The 15714-nt window shown below is 48.8% G+C and overlaps 1 protein-coding gene across 3 annotated transcripts in view; it reads left to right on the top strand.

Moving 5' to 3' along the window:
- Positions 1–15714, top strand: part of PLA2G4E (phospholipase A2 group IVE) — a 67065-nt gene that overhangs the window by 16061 nt on the left and 35290 nt on the right. Inside the window, exon 1 of one of the 3 annotated variants that reach the window (XM_053594919.1) lies at positions 14309–14404. The exons of 1 other annotated variant lie outside the window; for it this stretch is intronic. In XM_053594919.1, the coding sequence (XP_053450894.1) occupies positions 14309–14404 (96 nt within the window). Of the gene's footprint in view, positions 1–14308; positions 14405–15714 lie in introns of those variants that run through there. One more of the 3 variants, XM_053594920.1, reaches the window with a different exon arrangement.

Raw genomic sequence — 15714 nt, 5'->3', positions numbered from 1 at the left:
CCATCTGCCTTTCCCCTCCCTCAACTCAGAGAAGAAGGCTGCCTCTCCCACCCCCTCAGGGGAGCAGGAGTGAGTGTCCCTTCCCTCAGCTCTCAGCAGGAACAGTAATCCATGCCCTTTCTCAATCTCAGTTTACCAGGTGTTGACATGGGATGATTCAGGTACAGGTTGGTTTTCCCGGGACTAGGAAGAGGGGCTTTCCCAACTCTGTGATATCACAAGGTATGTGAGTGATGGGTGGGTGATGATAGTGTGGACGTCCAGAGTGAAGGACAAATGAAAGACCAGGGCAGATCCTTGAAATCAGCAGAGGAATTGGAAGAGATGAGAGAGGGGACTTGGAAGACCTCGTGCCCTATCATTGCCAAAAGAGGGCTGCTGAAGGCATGTGTCTCCCACCGTATGCGTGCCCTGGAAGAGGATGTGCCCTAATTTAGAGGCATAAGGCACTCCGCTCAGGGAGAAGGCAGCACTCCTGTTGTCTTCCTCCTCCCCATCCCTTTCATGGAGCCCAAAGTAAAGACCTACCACAGATGTGGTAGTCAAGTACAGTAGTCAGAACTCCTTCAGCCACAGAAGGCAGAGAAACTAAAGCTGAATTAAAATAAGCTTAAGCAAATAAAAAGTGCCTTTATTGTCTCTTATAACTAGGGAGTCTAAAGGGTATGTGGGCTTCAGGAATAGCTGGATCTAGCAGTCTGGATCATGTACTCACAACTTATTTTTCTTCTTTCCACTTCTGAACTAAGGCTGTGTCACATGGTGACAAAGATGGCCACCAGTAACTGAAAGCTTACCTCTTCTTCATAATCTAATTTAGAGAAAAGAGAATTTTCTTTCTCTCTCTCTCTCCACTCATGTAATCCTCAAGATGAGGAGAGTTTTAATTGTTTCTGAACCAATCACAGAGTCTAAGGGGATGGGAATGCTGACTGGCCAGACTGGTTGGGGCCCACCTTCAGGGAAGGAAGTTTCCCTGTGATGACAGTTCCATAAGATCCCAAAGGAAAAGGATGTTCTCTAGACAGAGGAAGGGGAGAGGGATTCTAGATATTGTGTCTACTATACCCTTAGGATCCTACACACAGTCTCAATTAATTAACCCTTAGCTTCAGAATTGGCCTAAATACTCAGAATTGTTGCCTACAGATTCTACTCATACTCTCCAAAATAAAAACAGAAAACAATCAATTTTTTTTTTTGCAGTTTTTGGCAGGGGCTGAGTTTGAACTCACCATCTCTGGCATATGGGGCCGGTGCCCTACTCCGTTGAGCCACAAGCGCTACCCAATCAAATTATTTTGCCTCAAATAATTATAAAGCCTGCGAGTACCCCAGGTCTGGCATACCAGGTATATCTCTGCTTCCAAGAACACTTTGAAGGAGAATTAGACATAGGGTATCTGATCATCCTGATTTGCCTGGAACTTCCCAGTTTCGGCACTAAAAGTCCCATGTCCCGGGGAACTTCTCTAATCTTGGATAAATCAGTATGGTTAGTTACTCTCACATGAGTCTTTGGTTATTGTTTGCATTAAAGAGTTGCTGAGGGCTACAGGCAAGTACAATGGGGGTCAGGTCTGCACTCTTTGACCCTGCCGAGGGTCCTTCCCATTGAATTTCTACATCCACAGAAAAAGAACCAGAACCCCTGCATTCCCACCCCACTCCCAGCCCACCCCATGCCTATAAGCACCCAAGCAGAGGGAGACACCCTACGGGGCTGCCAGCTCCTATGCCCCTCAGGGCCCACCCTGACCAGGGCCAGAGGGCCCGGAGAGCAGCAGGGCGCTGTTTCCCTAGCCACTTGAGGCCAGCAGGGGAGGGAGAGGAGGGTTTCTCTCCTGCTCCTCACAAGCAGCCCCTCTTCTGACCACTGAGCTGGGGTTACCGGTGTCTCAGTCTCATCCTGGCCCTGGCTCTGCCACAACCCCCAACCACAGAGTCAGCCTAAGGGCCACCCGATGCCCTTGGCCTCAGTGCCTCCTCCAGGCCCTGGCATCTACAGACCTAGACATCTTGCCTTTTCCCGGCCAGGCCCTGAGCTCACTGCGCTGGCCCTGGAGCCTCCAGTCCCCAGCTGGCCAGAGCAGAGGCTGGGAAGAGCAGGTGGGGGAGGGCAGCCTGGGGGAAAGGCTCTCCTGGGAGTCCTCGCCTTGTCCCAAAAGCCAACTCAGCCAGTCCTCCATTTCTTCAGTTGAAATTCTTTAATTTGAAAGTTGACAACAACTAAATATCATTTTTTTAAAAATTCCCCAGGGTATTTTATCTGGACCAGCTACAAGGGTCCACAGAGTCCACTGAGGCTCACTGGGAGTTAGAAATGGGTCCTTAGGGTCACATGGCAGGGAAGCTGGTGACTTGAGTCTAGTTTGGTGCAACAGGAGTTTGTTCTCCAGCGAGAGCTCAGGGCTCTTCTTCCTCCCAAAAACCTGAGCACAGGGAAGAGCACAGGAGCATTACTCTCCCACGCACTCACACACAGACACACTACACAGCACACACACACAGACACACGATGCACATACTCTCACATGGCCTACACTCCCACACTCATACAACTCACACTCACACAGTACACATTCGCACAATAGCGACTCTCTCACACAACACCCACTCTCTCTCTCTCTCTCTCACACACACACACACACACACACACACACACACACACACACACACACACACAGGGGATGGGGTTAGGGGAGTCCCCAGCCCTGGATCCTGCTGAGGACAGGACATCAGTGCTTTCTTCACATACCCCAAATGCGCTCCCCTAGAGGCCTGCTCCCCCCCCTCAACTAAACACCAGCTTATCGTCAGTTACTTTTCACTCCTTCTGATCACATTCCTCCCTTCTGACATTAAACATACTGTTTTTAGTCTGGTGTCTTTGTCACATCTTATGCTGAAGGACCTTCAAATGACCATTTTACTTCGCTCCCATGAGGTAGCCTCTCTGGACAGCAGGGGACAGACAAGCCAGACCTCAGAAGTCAACAACAAGAACAGACTCTGAGGCCACCTGTTTGATGGTCAGAACCAGGGCTGTGTCTGAGACCCACCCGAGGTGATGAAAACACACAGAATCAGGACCCATTTTGGGGATTCTGGACTGACCCTACCCAACCTCTCATTTAACAGATAGGCCCTGGGGTGGGGGTGTTTTGTGTCACACAGCAGAGCTGGAACGGGAGCCCACACCTCCCAGTCCCCGTCCGGCATTGTGCCCACCACTCCACACTGCCTTCCCAAGCACACACCGGCACTTGACCTGGAAACCCACAGGAAGTCAAGACTGCTGTCCCTGTCAAATCCAGAACTTGATCTGAAGATGGCCTGGGCCCTCCCAGGCCTGGTATTGCCCCTTTCCCATGCCTCCTGCCCTGGGAGATGGGGATGAGCTCTGAGGAACTTGAACCAAATAGAACCAGTGGCAAATTATTTTCTTCTGCTGGATCTTGGCTGGAACCAAAATCAGTGAAAAGATAGCACCAGCAAATGGGGTAGACTAGAACCATCTGAAACGATTCTTAAAACAATGGGAACCAGGGGCGGCGCCTATGCCTCAGTCCGTGGGGCACCAGCCCCATATACCGAGGGTGGCGAGTTCAAACCCGGCCCTGGCCAAACTGCAACCAAAAAATAGCCGGGCGTTGTGGCGGGCACCTGTAGTCCCAGCTACTCGGGAGGCTGAGGCAAGAGAATTGCTTAAGCCCAGGAGTTGGAGGTTGCTGTGAGCCGTGTGAGGCCACAGCACTCTACTGAGGGCCATAAAGTGAGACTGTCTCTACAAAAAAAAAAAAAAAACAATGGGAACCGAGCCGGCTCCTGTAGCTCAAACAGCTAAGGCGCTAACCACGTACACCAGAGCTGGCGGGTTCGAATCCAGCCCAGGCCTGCCAAACTACAATGACAACTACAACCAAAAAATAGCCAGGTGTTGCGGTGGGCGCCTGTAGTCCCAGCTACTTGGGAGGCTGAGGCAAGAGAACCGCTTAAGCCCAGGAGTTGGAGGTTCCTGTGAGCTGTGATGTCACGGCACTCTACCCAGGGTGACAGCTTGTGGCTTTGTCTCAAAAAAAAAATAAGACCAGGACAAACCCAGCCCTGCCAAGTATCCAAGAGCTGAGCTTGCTGGAAGTCCTCTTCAGCCCTCTCCCCATGAAGTCTGGGGTCTTCCAGAGGTGCCCTGGCTGAGGAACTGATGCCAAGAGACTTGGTGGAGTCTAGCGGGGGACTTCTCAGTCAGCTGGCCTCAGGTCAAGCAAAAGTGAGGGCTACCTGTCACAGCTACCCCTCTGTGGAAGAACCCAAGGGCTTGGCAGGAGAGGTCAGGAAGGCACAAAGGAAGCCAATAGGGGAAAGAGGAGGGTGGGGTGAGGAGAGGAAAATGAGAGAGAGGAGGGAAAACGGTAAAGTGCCAAGAAGAGGCTCTGCATGAGGGCGGGGCTGGTCCCAGGAGCCCAGGTAAGGCGTCACTCAGTGAAAAGTCACTTAGACCCAGCCCGCCAATCCACTCCTAGGTATTTAGACAAAAGAATGAAAATGTATATTTACACAAAACCACCAGTGTGCAAACATTTATAGCAGTTTTGTTCATAGTTGCCAAACATTGGAAACAACTTCACCCTTCAAGTGATGGATAAACCAGTTGTGATAGGTTTGCAATGGAATACTACACAGCAATGAAAAACCACGACCTCGTAACACACAACCCAGATACATTTCAAAACCTCATGCTAAACAAAAGCAATCCATGAAAGACCAAGTGCTGTATGATTCCATTTATGTGAAACTCTAGAAAAGACATCTAATGTGCAGAAACAGGAAGCAGATGAGAGGTTCCCTGGGCTGGAGGAGGAGGGGGAAGACCTACCTGCAAAAAGTGATGGGGCAACTCAACATAGAAGGAGCAGAACTCAGCTGTGAAGAAGAAATGAATGTGGCCTGTAGCCTGGCCTCTCAACCAGTCCAGCATGTCCCCCCACCACTTACAGGCAGACTCCTTGTCCTCCTCAGAAGACAGACACGCAGATTTATCTTTCCTGAGCCCCATCCCGTGAGAGCCCAGGTAACAGCTACAAAATCTGAGGTGAAGTCTGTCCTGCACAGGAAGCCTGTGGTGTGTTTGGAGAGACTGGATACAGGGCCCATTCCTCAAGGATGAAGAGGCAAAGGAGGTGGTGAGGGCCCTTTGCTGGCCACACTTGCCCCAGAGAGACACAGTCACCTTCAGCTCACCCACCACACAGTGCTGGTGGTCACCTGTTCTCATACGAACAGAACTTGTTCTCTTTCTTAAATACTATCTGCTCTAAAACCTTCCATGAGTCCCTATTGCCAAGGGAAGAAAGATTGTGATTCTTTCACTCACTGTCCAGGACTCTCTTTAATCTCCTGTCCAAGCCATCATACCTTTGCCCATGCTGCCTAACCTGAAAAAAATGCTCTTCCCTCATTTGCTGAGTCCATACCCTTCCTTCAAAGGCAAGTTCAAATTCTTCCTCCTCTAGGAAGCCTCTTCTGCCTTTTCCAGCCCTGAGGGGCTGTGCTTTACATCTCTCCCCTTATGTGACACAATCATCCTTAGACCATTTGTGTGACCTTCCTGTCTCACCCAATTTAGGTTGTGAGATCGTTGGGGCTGGGATGACATCTTGCCTCTGATGTTACTGTACTAAGGACCACACTACTTACACTGAACCGATCACTAAGAATCAGCTAAGTGCTAGCCATGCTCTAAGTCCTTTATCTCATTTCATCTTGACAACAACCCTATGATGTAGGAACTATTATTCTTCCCTTTTTACAACTGGAGAAACTCAGGCTTAGAGAGAGAAACTTAGCCAAGCCCAGGCACCTATAACATGATATATAACAGAACCAGGGTATAAACCTTCAAAGTCCAGACCCTTAACCACTATATGGTGCTCAATCAACCTTGAGACAATGACAGTGTCATCCTCACCAAGGTGACTAATGAGAAGGAGTAAGCTCAGTATGCAAAAGACACATGCAAAAGTTGCTGTGTAAGCAAGAGAATTTGGAGCAGGAAAATAATGCCTGCCATCTAGATGAAGCCAGAGGCCACAGGTTTTCATGGTAGGAACTTCATGCCTCAGACTGAGAAATGTTGAGTTGTAGACCTAAGTTCTTTGAGAAAAACACTAAGCTTGACTTTAATTTTTTGGGGGGGAGGGGGAATTCATTGAGGGTACAAGAAACCAGGTTGCACTGATTGCATTTGTTAAGTAAAGTCCCTCTTACAATCATGTTTTGCCCCCAAAAGGTGCGGCACACACCAAAGACCCCACCCCCTCCCTCCTTCCCTCTCTCAGCTCTTCCTTTCGTCTTTAACATTTTGTTATAAAGATAGGGAAGAAGGGCAGAAAATATTCCTGAGCCAGATGCGTCCATGACACTAAGAATACAAACCTTACCTACGTCGAGGTCAAGGTTTGTCCTTTGTCCTATGTCCTTTCTTGCCATATTTGTATTTGCTTTGTATCTCATCATCACCAGATAGAATCATGGCCAGTTTGTTGGCCCAAAGTCCTGAGACATCTCAATATATTCACTTCAGTGGTTGATTTTCTTTAAATTTCCTGTTACCCAGAGGACTATAATGCTTATTTCACTTTCTATTGTGAAAATTGTATTTACTTATGTGTTTGTTTTAGGAAATTGATTTTTATTTATCAAGGAACACCGGAACATAGAAAAAGCCGTTAAAAACACAATGCAGAATCTCAGTTTTCTAGGAGAGTAGCTCTCTCCATGGTATCTGTGCATCTCCTGAGAGGCAGCATGTTAAATTCACAAGCTCCAGGCCAGACTGACTCGTGTCACAGCTCTGCCGACCACATCATGAACCTGAGCAAGGTACTTATCCTCTCTATGTCCCATTCCTCTTCTTTAAAATGAGATAATAATAGTATCGACTTCACAGGCAATATAAAATATTTAGACCAGCCCTTGCCACTTGGTCAACATTCGATCAATGTGAGCCAATTTGTGCTTGTTTTTGTTTTTTTGAGACACTATGTCACCTTCATAGAGTGCTGTAGTGTCACAGCTCACAGCAACCTCAAACTCTTGGGCTCAAGCAATTCTCCTGCTTCAGCCTCCCAAGTAGCTGGGACTATAGGCGCCCGCCACAATGTCTGGCTATTTTTTGTTTTATTGTCGTTGTTTAGCAGGCCCAGGCTGGGTTCGAACCTGCCTGCCCCTGTGTATGTGTCAGGCACCCTAACCACTGAGCTATGGGCACCACGTCCACTTTGTGCTTGTTGACATCTGTGTAATGTTCCAGTGTACAAATGTGCTGTAACTAATCTAGCCATTCCCTTACTGTTGGACATTAGGTGTTCCCCATTGACGAACGAGATAAGCAATGTCCATGCCCTTAAAAGCGTTAAGGTCTGGTAGAAAAAGGCTAAAAGAATAAGAAAACAGGGTGCTACCTGTGGCTCAGTGGGTAAGGCACCAGCCCCATGTACCAAGGGTGGTGGGTTCAAACCTGGCCCCATCCAAACTGCAACAACAACAACAAAAAATAGCCGTGTATTGTGGCGGGCGCCTGTAGTCCCAGCTACTTGGGAGGCTGAGGCAAGAGAATCGCCTAAGCCCAGGAGTTGGAGGTTGCTGTGAGGTGTGTGACGTCATGGCACTCTACCGAGGGCAATAAAGTGAGACTTTGTCTCTTAAAAAAAAAAAAAATAAGAAAACAAGGTCATCTATGATGTGATACATTAAATTAATAACCAGAGCAAGTAGGTGGGTGAGAGGGTTGCCAGGGAGGGGCTGCTGGGGAAAACAACATCTGAGCAGAGCTATGATGGGTCAGACAGAGCCAGCCATGCACAGAGTGGGGGCCTGGGACTGTAGGCAAGGGAGCGATAGTGCAAAATCCCTGACATGTGAAAGAATTTGGCATGATCAGTCCATGGAGGGCTAGTGCAGCTAGAACTTGGACCATGAGCAGCCAGACTATGCAGAACCTTGCAGAGCCATGGCACAGAGCAATCAGAAGCCACAGACAGGTTTTAATTAGGGCCATCACATGATGGAGCTTTTTTTTTTTTTTTTGGAGACAGAGTCTCATTTTGTCACCCTCAGTAGAATGCCATGGCATCACAGCTCACAACAACCTCAAACTCTTAGGCTTAAGCAATTCTCTTGCCTCAGACTCCCAAGTATCTGGGACTACAGGTGCCCACCAGAATGCCTGGCTATTTTTTTGTTGCAGTTATCATTGTTGTTTAGCTGGCCCAGGCTGGGTTCGAACCCGCCAGCCTCCATGTATGTGGCTGGCGCTGTAACCCCTGTGCTACAGACGCTGAGCCATCTAGCTTATGTTCTTAAGAGATCACTGTTACTATTCTATAGAGGATGGCTTTTAGGAAGGCAAGAGGGGAAGCAGGGAGATCCGTCAGGTTAATATGGGAATTGAGATAAGTAGAGATAATGGCTTGGACTAGGAAAATACTGGAGGAAAAGTCTCCCTTGACGTGCAGAGTGCTGAGTCAGTCCATCATTGGCCCTTGGAGGTCCCTGAGAGGTCCCTGGCTAACTGTCTTGGTTAACTGTCTTGGTTGGGTGCTATTTCCCTATCCACATCACCTTCCCCATTCCTTCCCCACAGTGTCGGGGCCAGGACTGGCCAGGTCTCTGGCCCCGGCTTATCTATTGTCTGGACATGGACTGCTGCGCTATCTTGCTGGGGAACAACTCCCCTTAGGTGCCTGAGGGCTATTCATCTTAGCCAAGGGGAGAGAGAGTCTTGGTAAGGAGAGTACCAGTCTTAGTAAGAGAGTAAATCTTAGTAATCTTCTTAGAAGGGCCTTGGGCAGAGGCCCTCCAAGCAGGAGCAAAAGAGTTAGAGTGAGCGAGTCCATGAAAGGAAAAACATGAATGCCTCCGGACTAACCTCTCCTGCAGCTATTTATAGACGTGATCCCGTGGCTATTTGCACCACAGGTGGGGAGACTGCCAAGCACTGATGTTCTGTCTCGCGAGCTCTCATGTTAAGGAGACCCGAATCCCATCCCCATGCCCTCATCACCAAGGTGTTACATTTCCAACCTGTTTTTTTTTTTTTTCCAAAACGTAATCCCTTTTATTGTTTTTTATTAAATCATAACTTTGTACATTGATGCATTTATGGGGTTCAGGGTACTGTTTCGATATACAATGTGAAATGCTTACATTGAACTAAGTAACACATCCATCACAATTATACTCATTTCTTAATAGTTTTGAAATGTACCATTGCATCATGCACATTAGGTGAGCTCCCCCCAAATACCCCCCTCCTCCCATGTCCCCCCTCCTCTCCTCTCTCTCTCTTCTTTCCTTCTACTTTCTGGACTATAGTCTAAACATTACAGAGCTGTTACTGGTGCTTCTTACAATTACAGGGTGTTCTGAGCTCAATTCTCAATTCTTCTTTCCATGAGCTATATGGTCTGCTACAGCACAGAAAGCAGCCATTTTATTGTGTTCAATACATATTTTATTTGAATGTATTCTGCAACTATACTTTAATTTTTGTAGATGTGTTTGATATATATACCACTCTTTCCTAACTTTTTCCTAAAACACTGCATTTTCCAGATCCATTCATGCTACTACATCTGGCTTTGTGGCTTTGAACTACTGTGTCATAATCCAGGCTGTTCCTCCTTCATGTCTTCCCATTCACTCTCCAAGGATGCTGCTAAGTTCCTAACACCATACGTGAAGTGGAGTGAATGCCCTCACACACACCTTTCTGCACCTAAACCAGAAGCCATGTATGAACATTCTCACTGGCCAGATAGTGACAGATTGCTCTCAATGACTATTTCAGTCTCCTCTTCCCCAGTGGAGCATGATGGTGCCTCTGTCCCCATATCCTCACCAACACTTGTCCTTATTCAACTTCGCCATTGTTTCCCCCAATAAGTAGCTGTAGTGAAATCTCACTGATGTTTTAATCTTCATTTCTAGTTAATTCGCATTTCCCTGGTTCTTCCCTGTGTTGATCTTTTTTATTTATTTATTTTTGAGACAGAGTCTCACTATTTAAACCTTGGTAGAGTGCCATCAGGTCACAGCTCACAGCAACCTCAAACTCTTGAGCTTACGCGATTCTCTTGCCTCAGCCTCCCAAGTAGCTGGGACTACAGGCACCCACTACAATGCCTGGCTAGTTTTTGTTACAGTTGTCATTGTTGTTTAGCTAGTCTGGGCCAGGTTCAAATCTGCCAGCCCCAGTGTATGTGGCTGGCGCCATAACCACTGTACTACAGGCACTGAGCCTGTTGATCCCTTTTATAGTCTGCCTTTTTACATGGCATTAAGTGGGGACGCGGTCTTCCATATAGTAAATCACTTTGCCATGTCACCTGTAAAATAGTTTGTTCTTTTCCTATGGGTTGGTCATGCCAGTTTTATCCAACATTGAGCTCCCTTGAGCAGCAGGGATCTGTCTATGTTCCTTCTATTTTGTTCCTACTCTTGTGCCAACAGCATTCTGTTTGTATTAGTAAGGTTTTGTAATTTGTCTTGGTATCTGGGAGGATAAGACCTTCCTCTTCACCATCATTATTATTATTATTTTATTTTTATTTTTTTTGAGACACAGTCTCACTATGTCACCCTCAATAGAGTGCCATGGCCTCATAGCTCACAGCAACCTCAAATTCCTGGGCTCAAGCTATTTTCTTGCCTCACCTTCCCAAGTAGCAGGGACTACAGGCACCTGCCACAACTCCTGGCTATTCACCATTATTTTTTAAAGGTGATTTCATTACCCAGAGACATTTATTAAAAGGAGGAAATTTGATAAATATTTTTGGAGGCAAAATTATACTTTTGGCACCTTTTTCTCCTGAAGTTTTAAATTTCAATATATTCAAATCTGACAATATTTCCCCCATTGGCTACTAGGTTTTGTGTTTCTTTTAGGAAGATCTCCCCTGCTTCAGTATTATATAAATATACTCTAATGTTCATTTTAAATCATCCATAGTTTTATTTTAATGGTTACATATTTAATCTATCTGGAATTTATTTTTGGGTCATTAGGAAGTCAGAGTCTAACTCTGTTTTATTCAAAATGATGAGTAGTTATTCCAGTAAGGAATAGTCCATCCTTTCACCGCTGATTTGAAATACTTCCCTTATTATATACTGAAATTCCATATATATGGGGCTGCTCCTGGGCTCTGCTTGGTTTATGAAAGGTCCGGGAATTCAGAGTTTGTTGGCAAAGAAGGGAAAGTGTAACGTGCATTTGAGCAGGAGACCAAGAGGTTAAATGGGTGGTCACAAAGCTCACTGGCCGTGAGAACCAGAGAGGAGGCTGAGGGACACATGCTGTGGAGGGGTGAGAAGGAAGGGATGGGCACCTAAGGCCTCTTGAGTGAGGACAGATGAGGAGACATCCTGGCCGGGTCCATAGGGGAGCAGTGTCAGCTGAGCTGCTGAGAGGAAAATACCTTTCTGGTTATCTGAGGCCAAGAGGCTGCTAGCAGAGGCAGCTCCTGGTCACCCTATTAGTGACAGTCAGTTAACAAGCCTGTGCAGAAACAGCTGCTAGGCTGGGACCGAGCAGGCTGGGGATGTCTGAGGAGATTGTGAGGCTCCCTGCTCATTGGGAGGAGCAGGCGCTGGGTGGAAAGGAACCTAATTCCCTCATTTTTTTGCAGAGACAGCTTTAGAATTTCCATTTAGAAGAGAGGGGGTAGGGATTGGAAGGGGACCTCAGGACCTGACATGGAGCACAATTGTTGGTTCTCACTGCACGAGATGAAAAAGGGGTTTTCAGCACCCCTTGCTCTGTCGTAGGGATGTCGCTCTCTACCTGACATCCCTTATCACCTTCTCAGCCCACGTCCACCCTCCCCACAGAGTCCTCTGCTGCCCTCCTGCCTCGCTTTGCGTCCACTGCAGACAATTTACACTTGAATTCAGCCTCCTCTTTTCCCTTCCCTAGATAATAAATTGTTGGTTGTTTCCTTCTAGACCCAACTCTGTGCGGTGAGCCCAGAGTTAGGCACACAGCAGGTGGTCAGTAAATACTTACTAGTAGGTTGGTGTGTTTAGTTCAAGATTGCACTGACCCCTACCTGGGTCAGAGGCACCACAGAAGGTGCGCACAGAGGAAGAAGCTTCCACCCCACCTCCCGTAAGCCTCCTACTCAATTTGATTTAATTCAGCTAAAATGACTAAGTCAAGGCCCTGCTCTTGACAAGTGGATGGGCAGTGAGGAGACACAAGGATTGGAGACCTAGATTTCCAGGCACTGCTGGGAACAGATGGCAGCCCTGAGATGCTACGGAATATTCCCCAAGACTGGGAGGGTTTGTGGCTGAGCTTCAGTGACAAGAGGACCAAATACCAGACCTTGAGGAATTCCCTGGTGTTTTGAGCTTGCCGTGGGCCTATTTGATTGGGAGAAGTGGAGAATTGAGGGAATAGAGAGGCAGATGAGACCCCATGACTTCCAGGACAGTGCGGTGTTGTGGATTAGGTTGCTACAGCAATTTTTGAAATTAGCTCATACTGTTCTGGCTTCTATCTCTCCTTTTATTTCCTAACTTCCCAGCCTTTTTCCCATATCCTCGATGGGTCCCACCTCACCTCCTAATTAGCCCCCTGCTTCACCATTACCCTCTTAAAGTTTATCTTTGATCATTAAACTCCCCTGTTTAAAAAAAACTATCAATGGCTCCCCACTGCTAGAGAATAGTCCAAATTTAAAGCATGGCCTTCTAAGGCCATGATTATTGGGCCCAAATCTATCTTTCCTGATTTGTTCCTTCACAAAGCCTCCCTTCTCTCTGCCCAGCTTCTTCCACCCCTGTGCCCACTTTCCGCCCCCATGTCTCCTCCCACGCAACTCACTGCTCAGCCTCCAGGCCACTTGCATATCTAAGCATACCCTGCTTTCTGGCCTCCCTGCCCTTGCCACAATTTTTCTTCCTCCTAGGATGCTGTTCCCTGCAGTCATTAGCTGTTGAAATGCTGTCCTTCCTCTAAAGAACAATGCTGCCCTTCCTCAGATGCCACCTCCTCCATGAAGCCTTTTTGGATCCACTCTTTCAGCCCCAGCTGGCATCCACTTTCCACCGTCTGTGTCCCCTAGCTAGCTGTAAGTTGTGTGCCAGACTTTCACAAATATGAAGGAGTTATAGTGATCCTTTTAAGATGCCCCTTGTCACCACAGGTAGACTTGGGCCTCTGAGCCTCTCAGAGGTCCGATGCATTTGTCTCTCCACCCAGACCGTCAGCAACAGAAACTTCTTAGTAGGATGTATATAGTGGGTGCTTCCTATGTGCGTGAATTCAATTGAATTGTGGAGTCTGCTAAGGGTTGTGGGTTTGAGTCTGTGTCCTTAGCACTGGGGTCAAAGGAAAAGAAGGAAGCTGGGAGGGCCCCTGGAGGTCCAGGCACATGAAGAGATCTTGTAGATCTCACCGACCAGGATGCATCCCTGCATTTGGGCTCAGTCTCTTGCCCTGTGTTCAGATCTCACCCTCAGTTCTATAAAATTACTTCTATCTGTGGTCCAGAAAAGCCGGTTGCAGGGCCCCAGGCAATAGCTTGGGCAGGAAACTCCCACTGCAGAGTTGGGCAGTTGAACATGCGAGAAGCTGCCTTGTCAGGCCCCCGAGTGAGCCAGCCACCAGGCCAGAGATAGGAATCATCTGGGTGGGGCGGGCACATCCTTCAAGCTGCCTGGGACACACCCTCTTTCCACCTGACCTCCCAGGCGGGGGGCAGGAGCCATTGCCCTCAACCATCGTCTCACCAAGGATTCAGGCAATTGTTTCCTTTCTTCACCCTCTAACTTTGGGGGCCCTGCCCGTGGTCCTTGCCTCCTATGAGGTCCCTGCCTGCACTTCCTCAGATACTGAGTGTGGAAGGTCACTATCTTCCCAGGGGGGCATTTGTACATCATGATCCCTACAAGCTGATGAGACAGGGCTTTCTCAAATCATGGCTGGCCTCACCCTAGATCTGTGTGGGTCCAGGATCCTTTCCTTAACACCTGCTATCCCCTTGGGTGGCCTGGTCATTCTGAGTTTCTGGGGGCTGCAGACTGCTGACCCCAAGGGCCAGAGCCCCTGCTGGACTCTGAATTTCCAAGATCTGAAGACTTCTGGTTCCCTGATAGTAAGAGACTAGACCCAGTACCCCATCTCTCTACATACCTTAACCACTCCTAGGACAATCCCAGCCACTGCTGGCCAGGAGGGTGGAGCTCTGAGTCAGAGTATAAGTTCCTGATCTTGCCACCCAGCTACAGAGTTGCTGCCATGCTCCAGAGGCAGATGCCTGCCTGGGTCCCCCACCACTTGCCAGACTCATGCCAAGCAGAAGACAGCAGGCCCTCGGCCACCTGTGCGTTGAAGGTGAGGGAGAAGTGCTGGGCGGCTGGGGCCAGAAGCTGAGGGCCAGGGAGGCATAGCCAGGAGGCGAGGGGCAGGGGTGGAGGGCTAAGGGCAGGAGACAAGCCTCAGGGAGGACCAGTGGGCATTGCATGCTCCAGTGATCTTCGCTTGGGCAGCCTTTAGCTAGCACGTGGGGTGTGGGGCTCCTGGATGGGTGACCTAGCTGAGAGTACCTTCAAGCCCCACAGGGTACACGCAGTGGCTCAGGGCCATCTGGGTAGACAATGTTCAGTACTGCCAGGGGATCCACATTGGGCCAGTCCTTAGTGGCAAGCAGGCACTAACCCTGTAATGGCCTAAACTTTTATGCTGTGTGAGTGTGTGGTGTGGTATGTAGTGAGAACTGGTGGCATTGCAATCTGTCACTATCAGCCTCAAAGCCACCCACCTGGGTTTGAGGTTATAGTCAAGGCTGAAGCAGTTTGGAGCTGAGTGCTCCAGGAGTTCTTCTGTGAACTGTGCCTGTCACTGTCAGGCCCTGGAGGGTCCCTGTCACTCAGTGCCAGAATTTCTTGCCCTGACCACTCACCTAGCCTGGGTGATAAAAAGGAAAACAGCCATTGTGGCTCCTCTCAGGCGATCCCTGGTCTGAGCCATGTTCCGAGGTCCCATCATGCTCCATCCCAGTGATCTCCTTTTGGGAAGGGCCCACACCCCCTGGAAGGGAGCACCAGGCTGGTCTAAGCCCCGCGCAGGTGTTGCAAGGAACTAGTGGCTACACCCAGCTCCTCAAGGAGGAGGAAGTGGCATCACCTGCCAGCCCTGCCCTGAGAAGTCCTGGGGAGAGTTCCTGCAGGCTTCCCAGGATCTGCCTTCCCCTCTCTCTAGGCACCCTAGACCTCATGGGAGGGTCTGGTGAGGGTATGTCTGCCAGGGGTGGGCCTCCAACCCACCACCACTGAGATGTATTTGTCACACTCTCCCCCAGCTCCACTCCTGCCCAAGAGCCTGACCCCGGGATCACTTCTGTGACCAAATATTCTTATGACTGATTTGTGGTAACAGCTAGACTCTTGGGGTATGGAGGAGCCCCAACTTGGGGCTGAGGGCTTTTACTCTGGCCTCTGCTACCAGTCTGACTGGTGCATGAGCTGGAACAGGCTACTAGCTGGTGTGCAAATTGGTGTTGACGGCCACCTCTGGATGGATGGGGCACACTGGCCGTGGCATAGGGCAGCTTGGGAGACCTGTGCTGAGCCCTGGCTCTGCCGCTCCTGGGCTGTGCGAGCCTGTGAGATGTAATCTCCCTAAACATAATCTTCTACTCTGTA

This window comes from Nycticebus coucang, chromosome 6 (assembly GCF_027406575.1).
Source record: "Nycticebus coucang isolate mNycCou1 chromosome 6, mNycCou1.pri, whole genome shotgun sequence".
NCBI classification, from domain to species: Eukaryota; Metazoa; Chordata; class Mammalia; order Primates; family Lorisidae; genus Nycticebus; species Nycticebus coucang.
The sequence above is the reverse complement of the archived record's forward strand: the minus strand, read 5'-3'. Positions and strand labels throughout refer to the sequence as shown.